Raw genomic sequence first — 9,362 nt, forward strand, 5'->3', positions numbered from 1 at the left:
TTAAAAGTTCTGGGAAAGGTAAGTTGAAATCTAGAAAATGAAAAGGTAATGTATCAAAAGAAGACATTTTTCAGATGTTGAAGGGTTATGTCCCAATTATTGAACGACATATGATGGATGATAGTTCCGGAAGTGAATAGTGGTGGATTATTGTGTTAGTTATTCTTATTTGATGTTCCCATCAAGTACGGAGTATTAATCTACTGCTTGTGATGTTGGTAAGCTATGCATGTTGTGATGTTCCCATTAAGTACGGAGTACAATCTAGTGCTTGTGATGTTGTACGGAGTAATTGTTAGGCAAAAAATGAGTACTCTTAGAAGATGTACTCCGTAGTGTTATTGTGTTGTTTACTTGGTGGTGTAGTAGTAAATGAATTAGGTACTCTGTAAATTGATTGACAAGCTAATTTATGTTAGTACTTGATCTTCCCATTAATAATTGATGCTTACAAAAAATTTACAAAAGTATTAGGGAGGTTCATATAATATCTCTCCACTAATGTACTGCTGTTTTGATTGTTTACAATTATGCTTTCAAAAACTTTACAAAATTAATCATTTGACTTTTTAGCTTCCAAAAGTTGCAAGTTCATCACTTCAAATTGTCTACTGCATTGCTTCAACGTATGCCAAACATTCTTCAACAAGACTTGGAGATGGAGAGAAAACAATAGGAAGTAGTCCTTGTCTCTCTAAAGCTTCTTTTCCAACATGTTTTTGCAAGTAATTATTGCTCCCCTTTACTCTCATCACTTGAATTAACACTAATTGGAGACTAAGGAACACTCTATTCCCTTTAGTTGGACAATACTCCCTAAATGCATTTTTAACATTCTTGACCAGCTCCTTGGTGTTTTTTGGGGCTGTTTGATCCTTGAGGGATTGTATCGCCCTAAAAAATCCAAGGTCTAACACATTCATATCTGGGCTGTTCGGAGGTTGGAATACTAACCTTAAGTCTTTGTTGGAATTTTGCACAGCTTCCATGAAGTCTCTGTCTTGTACTTCTATGTGAGGTCTTGCATTGTCTTGCTGCAAATAGATTGGACCTTGATCGTTATCTGGCCACTTTTGCATGATTGCTGGGATCACTTGTCTGATTAACATGTTCCTATAAGCTTCTTTTGTGACTGAGGTAACTGGTTTGAGCTCTAATGTACCTGCTGGCCTATTTCTGCTTCTTCTTTTTGCTGGCACCCACCTGACAAACGGAAACATTCCTATTTTCCCATCAAAAATGCATTCTCCATCTGCATTAAATTGTGGCCTAGCAACGGCACATAGGAACATGACTTTTGTGACAAATCTTTTGCTCTTACACGTTCTATAAGGCTGTGTTTCACCTGGGAGTAGGTAATAACGTTGTGTCCCTTTTGTCATGTAGAACCATTTCTCGTCTAAATGGATTGTGTTGTACATATCGTTGAACATACCATTGTCTTGATCAATGGCTTTGAGGCACCATTTTAGTCTTTCCTTGATATTATTTTCTGTAAGTGCTGGTTTCAATGCATTTGTGTGTGGCTTGATTTGACCACTTTTGATAAACCTATGAATGGTGCTCTTAGAAACACCTAATGCTATTGCAAGTGCCCTAATGTTGCCCCTTTTGTGAAATGGAATTTCAGAAATTTTACTTAAGTCAATGTGTTTACCTTTCTTGCCAACCCTTTTGGGTTTCTTAGAGTCCATGTTGACTGCATCACCGTTTTGCCATAGAGCTTTTGCTTGCTTCGAAATTCTGTAGATTGTGGTTCGATACACTCCAAAAAGCTCTGATGCTTCTTTCACGGTACCCCTTTTCAACTTTCCAGTGGAATTTTTTACTAGTAACCAATTAGCAATTCTGGTTCTTGCATCATTTGTAAGCTCTCTTTTCTCTCTAAAAATGCACATGATTACTCTACACTAGTTGCATCTAAGTGAAAACTGAAGAAGAAAACTTACGACATTTATTCTAATTCTACCCCAAACCCCCCCCCCCCCCCCCCGCCCCCATATTTTTTCTCTGTTTGTTCTTTACTCTCTATTTGCTGTGTTTTTTTTTTTTTTTTTTAGTAATCTACAGGTGAAGCTGAAATAAAGAAGAAGCATTTATTATGGTTCAATATATAAAGGCCATAATTTGGAAGCTCCAAATTCAAAAAGGGGATGTGTACAAAAATATTTGAAATTTCACCAAAAAAAATCAAGAGGGAAAAATTATAAAGTGAATTCCGGTGATGGTGTTTGCCGGCAAAAATTTAAAAAGGAATCAAATTTTTTGGATTCACATGTTATGGCACGTGTATCCAACACTCCAACAGCACACCCCACCCCCCCCCCACCACAAAAAAATTCTATGGCCCACTTCCACTAGCTATAATAAAAAAATGCCCACTACCAACTTACATACATTATAATAAACAAGTCAATTACTTTGCATAAAATCCAGCGCCAGTCAAACCGTTGCAACTAAACCAGGACGGAGGGAGTATGCCATATCTAAGGGCCTACACGAACACACGGAACAAAACATGTAAGCCAGCAAAACAAGGTCTTATGTGACTCAACTCTGATCCCTAATCAAACTTCCTCCGCTTAAATAAGTTGTCCAACTCAGGAGGCACTGCAAATGGCTTCTGACTGAAGCGGTCACCAAAAGATGGCCTAGCTTTTGGTTTGTGAGGTGGAGGTGGAGGAAGAGCAGGTGCTGGAATCCTATGCACAACAGACTTAGGTGTTATGCAGCCATCTTCACCTAAAAAAGGAGCTAAGTGCAAAGCACCTTGAATCCCCAATACACGTTCTTTAGCTGCTAAGTATCTTTCCCTAGCCAAAGAACACTTAATACCAGCATAAATCCCATTGCCATAGTTCAAATCCACTATGTCAAGATTGTATGCAGTGCGCAAAAAATCTACAGCCCTCTTAGCAGCCTCTTGTTTGGTAGCATTGCAGTCAGCACGAGCACCACTAAAAATGCATTCCATTCCAGTAGAAATTGTAGGAGCGTAAATCGTAAGCCACGAAATAAAATTTTCTGGTCCTAGCTTGAAAGTGTTAACTGCCGAAACACGCGCTTTAGTCTCCACAGTTAGAATACGCATAACATCCATGTAATCAATGCACACATATTTCTTGCAGTGCTTGTGGTTTGGCACATTTGGCCACTTGACTGGCACTTTCCCTGCCTCCCTTTCCATTGACTCGAGCTCAATGCGTTTCATCTGATAAAGAAATTCACAACACTGGAGCTTCTTAATTTTCTTAGAAGTCAAGTCTTCAACCTGAATGCTGTACTCCATCCTAAGTGAACGAACGCCTTTTTCAGCAGCTATTTCACGCGATTCTGCTACTGTGTTAGCTGGACCACCCTCATACACATAGAAGCCCAAACCTGGGTCAGTCTCCAAGACATGCTTCACAACATTCTTTCTCGCATCAACCAAGTAGTAAGCCGGCTGAGGAATTTTCAGATACTCTACAACTTGCTGAAGCAAGCAAGAAAAAGAAATAGACACTTTTTGAGTTTCAGGACCAGCCACCTGTGTGCATACCATAACATAAGAAAAGTGCTTTTGCAGCTAACACTGGTGTAGTGACATCTTATCACTTGAGCTACAGGTGTAAGGTAGTGAAACATGTGTTGTTGGAAGACACAGACAAAGGCAAGGCTAAATCCACGACACACAACAAAGATATCTAAATAGCCCATGCAATTACATCACAAAAGAACAACAAGGCTGGTTACTAAAGCATGAAACATATCACCTTCAAACATAACTATGCATTTAACAGAACATACCCCATTTAAAATAACAAAACACTCACCTTATACTAACTAATGTAAGCAACTTACCAAGGCCACTACACATAACACACAAAACAGCAAATCAACATAGCTGGCCCTTTAAAAGGCAACCAAACATATATACCATACAAAAGAACCAAACTAACCTACCAAAGCATGTAACACATGATATAAAGAACACAACAAAATCATTACATACTAACTAAAACCATCCAAACCAACACTAAACAAAAACAGCAATGCAATGCAATTCTTCAAACCCCCCCCCCCCAAAAAAAAAAAATCAGCAAATCAACATAGCTATAAATAATGGAGTACTTACAGCAGAGCCTGCACCTCCACCCATCGCAAGCTCATAACTCTGCAATAGAAACGGCAAAAAGCAAAATTAATGTTCAATACCTTCACCAAAAACTGATCCCTATTACAATCACAATTGCATGATTTATCATCAACAGCAAAAAGATGTAAACCAGAGCTTAAGCCAGGCCATGTAACCAATTCCAGATTCCACACTAACTGTGAACCAAAGAACACTTAAAAAGACAGGCCACACAAACATATGGCAGGCTAATTAGCCAACCTTTACCAAAACAAATGTAACTAAATCTTTACTTCATCACTAATATATAGACTATACTTAAACTAACTGCTGTTAAATAAATCACACAAAGTTTGTTAAGCAACCAATTTGGTAAATTGTTGTGTGTACATAAGCTACTTAATTTTAATAATGGCCACCAATTTAACCATGCCAAGTTAATCTAAACAATGTAATCAATTTGTCAAGTTTAAAAATGTCATGATTCTGAAGAAATCCTTGAAGCAAGTTCATCTATGTTCTGTGTTCATGGTCAGTAATATCAAAGATTAGTTTTCCAGAGGTGTACTGTTGTTACTATAGCAAAGAAGGCTCTATCCAATTTCATGATTACCTCTAATGTAACCTCCATGGGACTATGCTGGGGTGTGTGTAGTTTTTTTTTGTTGCAATGAGGATGAGGAAAACCAGCTGAACTGGCTTGTATCCTTAATTTATGCAAACACAAAGCAGTAGAAGACAAACAAATGCAAACAAACTAAGCCATACACAGCAGGTAATTCAATGAGCCATGTATCAGTATTTTGGCTTAAAAAAGAGGAAAACATTTACCCATTGGTATGAAAAGTGTTAGACCGATAGCTAATAAGGTTCACCATCTAAAAACCACTGGGTAAAAAGATGAGCTGCAACCAGCATAAAAGAAATAGCTGTAAAAGCCAAAAAGTGTGTGAAAGGCCTAAGCCAAAAATCAAATAAAGTAATTATGACACCCAAATCTAATCTACTTCACAATCAAGAAAAAGTTAACAATTTGCTTATATTTCAAAAAATAGCAAAGTAATCTTTTTATTACATACCTTAATCCCACTTCCCAAAACTTGAGCAGCAGCTGCAAGCAGAAATAAAAGTGATTTTATTTTGATTTGAAAACCAAACAGCAAATTAATCCTTTTAAAACTAAAAAACCTTAACCGTACTTCCCAACACTTGAGCTAACCAAACAGTAGCTTAATCTCTTTTGAAACCTTAATCCCACTTCCCAAAGCTTGAGCAGAAGCTGTAAAAGAGAAACCCTCTCACACAGCATGCAAAACAATAGACCAACGGATAACTAAGAGGCTCACCATAAAAAGGATCAAACAATTTAGTCCTCCCAAATCCATTTTCCCAATGTCTGAATTGCTGTAAATCCCACAAAGGTGCATAAATGAATATCTAAACGAAGAAATAACTGTAAGCATAAATTAATAATCAGCTAAACAAACAAATCACTGAAATTGATCGCCACCCTCTAACCACTAATCACTTACAACAAACATAATATAATCAGCTAAATGTGCAATGCTAATTTCTAAGACAAAACTAAACAATACCTTAGAAGTGGAAACCAACAATTGCGCCATGAACATCGAATTAATGCATCTGCAATCAGAACAATGGGAAATTAGCCTTACATTATTCATGCAAATCACAAATTAAGCTCTAATTGAATCAATGCATCAGCAATCAAAAACAATGTCAAATGAATTCCGACATGTTCAGTTGCTTTAATGCGATGCATAAGTGTCCAAAAATTAAGCAAAGATGATAACTTTAATCACCCACCTTGTCATATATTTTCAGACACGTTGTCACCCACCCCTACATGTGGTCAGTGAATTAGCAGCAATGATGCACACGATTTTTTTGAGGGCAAATCAGTCACAACACTGTAGATAAGGAAATGCCAGCACAAATACAGGGGTAATTTGGTCTGAACACTGTTCATAAGGAACCCCAATTTTTTGTTTGTTGGTGCTTTTATAGGGTAAGGATATATTGATATGTTCAAACTTTACTATGGCTGATTTGGGGTTACTTATTGCAAATTAAGAAAGAATGTATTCTTACCTCTTTGGATTGCAAGCCTATTATTCTTGGCTGCTAACTGGCTCTTTATTTCTTATTGTGACAGTTGGCTGATCCAAATCAACATTATTGACCTCCTTACAGAATTTGCAGCAGACCTCTAGTGCTACAACTGAATTTGCAGCAGGCCTCTTGAGCTGCTATCGGTGTCACTACTACTACTGTTACTGAAGTCTACTGCTTTCTTGTTGTTACTGCAGCTATATACTGCTATCTGCTGATGTATACTGTTTGGGAATTTGGTTGTCTATAGATCGAAGTTCACTTTCTTTTTGTTTTGATTATTAGATTGTTTAGTTAAACAAAAAAAATTGGTGTTTATGGCTAGTTTTTTTTTTAAAAAAAAATAATAATGAAATTATATCAATTCATATTATTGTATATCCTGGCCTATATGTTAATTTCACATTTGTGGTTGTTGTATATGTTGATATAATTTTCATATTGAAAAAAAAAATAAAAATTTGCATAATAATAATAATGTTATCTATTATTTAACGAGGGGTTACATTAGTTTGCAAAAAATAATACAAAATGTTGTATAAAGTGTTACTATATGTCAAAAGATGATTAAAAAATGTTACCTAATGGTTAATAAGGTGTTACATTCGTTCATAAAAGTGGTACACAATGTCGGATAAAGTGTTACATAATAATTGAAAAATGTTACCAAAGATAAGAAAGTGTTACATAAGAAATAAAAAGTAAAACTTCAAAAATGATACTAATGAAATAAAAAAGTGTTACATAAGAGGGTTTGTAATAACACATTTAAAAGTGTTACCATACGTCACCCAAAACGTTACATAAGACCTTAGGTAACATGGGCGAATGTATCACCAACTAAAGTGTTACTTATTGTCTATAATAACACTTTTACTACTTTCTGTAACATTTTTCGGCTGTTACTTAAGGTTAATTATATAGCTATGATGTAGCACTTGTTAAGTTCTTGTGAACATGTTATAACCCCAATGACTAAGTACTATTGAGAAATGTTTGTGATTCACCTATGTGGTACGGTTGTGAAGACTAGCCATCTTATATGGAAAACTTGGATGGATTTCCTAAAGCCTCTATTAGACCTAAGATGAATATGCTTGGCTATAAAAGAGCATATCTCTTCACGGAGTTCATATAAATTTTGGAGTGATATATGTGTTGTGGGGGTCATGCACTAAATCTTGGAGTTTCAGGCTTCGTCCACTTCTTGATCAAGAGAACTAAGGGTTTCAAGGTTTGTCCGATCCACCCTTAGACTTGTAGTTCATTGCCTCATACCACTAAGCACTAGATTTCAAATTACTTATGTAATATATATCTAAGTGTTATATATTAATCTCCTCTTATGCCCAATATGTTATCTCTTATTTTTTGTTTCTTCTATGGTTTTGCTTTTCCTCCATTTATAGGGAGATTGTTTGAGTAAAGAGAGTAAAAGTCATGTTTCTTGGTTGATTTGTGGTCTTTTTAGAGCTTGATCAGTTCACTCCACAAGTAGGTCGTGGCCTATCAATTTTTCAAAATGAAAAATGTGGAAAGAAAAAAAAAACTACCAATAACATTGCGACACGTGTGACAAAAACCTGTTAAATAGATTACCCACCAGTCATATTCTTTTCTGAGAGGATGTCCATCAAAAGTCGTTCTATTTTGGAATAATCAAAAGGTCATTTTATTTTTCTTAATAAATTCAATAAAAAGATGCAAATAAGTAACTATAGACATCTAAAAGTTTCTCCTTGACCAAAACCCAATGATGAATATTTCTTTCACTGTCATTTGGTCCATATTGGATTTAAAGAATACTGGAGTTTTGTTTAGAAACCTAATCTATTTCCTTTTTATTCCATCCTAAGCCGCCTTAACCTTTTTTATTTTATTCGATCAAATCTTATTCTATTTTGTTCCAAGTCCAATCCATTAACTTCTTATTAGCCTACAAATTAATACAAACCCATTAAAATATTCGACAAATATGAATACGCATTAAAAGACCGCATAAACAAATACATTTCATCATAAGCTGGATAAGTATTATAAATAGGAATATTCTAGATATTCAAAAGTGCCACATTAAGGCAAGAGTGTCATGACTCGTCACATATGTCGCGACCAACCAATGTGGCATAACACGATTTTCTGTGTTGCAACACCCTTCGGATTAATCTTGCCCTTTTCCTTTCTCGATTCATTTAGTAAGTGTCGCCACTCGCCAAGAGTGTCGCGTCACGATGCTTTGCACCATGTCACAATATTGTTCTACCGTGGCGCTATACCTCTATCAATCTATCATGTCATCACACTTTCCGACCTCTTTCTTTATTTCCAGCGCACTACCCTATAAATATTAAGGCCTTTTTGGGTCCTAGACATGCGTACAACACTCAAAGCTCCACATCATCTAAGGTATAATTCTTGAGGGTTAAATCCTTTACTTTAATTGTTTCTAATTAGTTTGCATTGATTAATTAATTATATTGATATTTTTAATGTTCTATTCATGATGTAGTTGCAAGGTTACACAACCAAAGTAAGTAAAGCAGTTACACTTTATTTAGTTTAATTATTCTTGTATGGAAAACCTTACTTAATATCATGTTTAGGTTCTTTTAAATATTAGTATCATGTTTTAGTATTTTATTAATCATATTAATGTTAGGTTTTTACTAAAAATTGTGTAGTGTCATGTTTAGGATGCTTTGATTTACAAAGTTACTTTCTATATAGATACGAATGTTTGCTTTATTTTTATATATAACTAATTGCATGTAATAAAAAATTACGCCTAATAAGGTAAATTGAACAACCGATTTAGGTTTTCAATAATCTTGTCGCATAATTAAAGTGGTCACCATAACTATATTTTATGTACATTAATATTCAGAAAATAAAGAAGAACCTTTTGAAAAAAGGAAAGACTAAAAAACCCTCTCAAGGTGAAAACCTAGATAGAGTAGAAAAAATTACATAATAATCCCTCTATTTCGTAATAATTGTAATAATAGGGCATGCACAAATTTTAATAATAAGTGGGGTGATAGGAGAGGGAAAAAATAAAATATGTGTGAAAGTGGGGTTAATAGAGAGAGAAACGATAGAATTACTAGTGGAT

General features: G+C 35.3%; 2 protein-coding genes across 5 annotated transcripts; both read right to left on the reverse strand.

Moving 5' to 3' along the window:
* Positions 1-608: 608 nt before the first annotated feature.
* Positions 609-1,898, reverse strand: LOC110692558. Its single transcript, XM_021869594.1, has one exon. The coding sequence runs from the start codon at positions 1,896-1,898 to the stop codon at positions 609-611; it is 1,290 nt and encodes a 429-aa protein (XP_021725286.1).
* A 429-nt stretch (positions 1,899-2,327) lies between these two features.
* LOC110692581 lies at positions 2,328-5,902 on the reverse strand. Of its 4 annotated transcripts, none has more exons than XM_021869618.1 (6): positions 5,713-5,902; positions 5,464-5,521; positions 5,197-5,228; positions 4,949-5,022; positions 4,118-4,156; positions 2,328-3,529 (listed from the first exon to the last, which is right to left on the reverse strand). In XM_021869618.1, exons 5-6 carry the CDS (start codon positions 4,139-4,141, stop codon positions 2,564-2,566), a joined length of 990 nt encoding a protein of 329 aa, XP_021725310.1. In that variant the 5' UTR covers positions 4,142-4,156; positions 4,949-5,022; positions 5,197-5,228; positions 5,464-5,521; positions 5,713-5,902; the 3' UTR covers positions 2,328-2,563. The 4 variants fall into 4 exon arrangements, with proteins under 4 accessions (XP_021725310.1, XP_021725309.1, XP_021725311.1 ...); XM_021869617.1 differs by having other exon boundaries at positions 4,949-5,046; XM_021869619.1 differs by lacking the exons at positions 5,464-5,521; positions 5,713-5,902 and adding an exon at positions 5,317-5,453.
* Positions 5,903-9,362: the final 3,460 nt, after the last annotated feature.

This window comes from Chenopodium quinoa, unplaced genomic scaffold (genome assembly GCF_001683475.1).
Source record: "Chenopodium quinoa cultivar QQ74 unplaced genomic scaffold, ASM168347v1, whole genome shotgun sequence".
Taxonomy (NCBI): domain Eukaryota; kingdom Viridiplantae; phylum Streptophyta; class Magnoliopsida; order Caryophyllales; family Amaranthaceae; genus Chenopodium; species Chenopodium quinoa.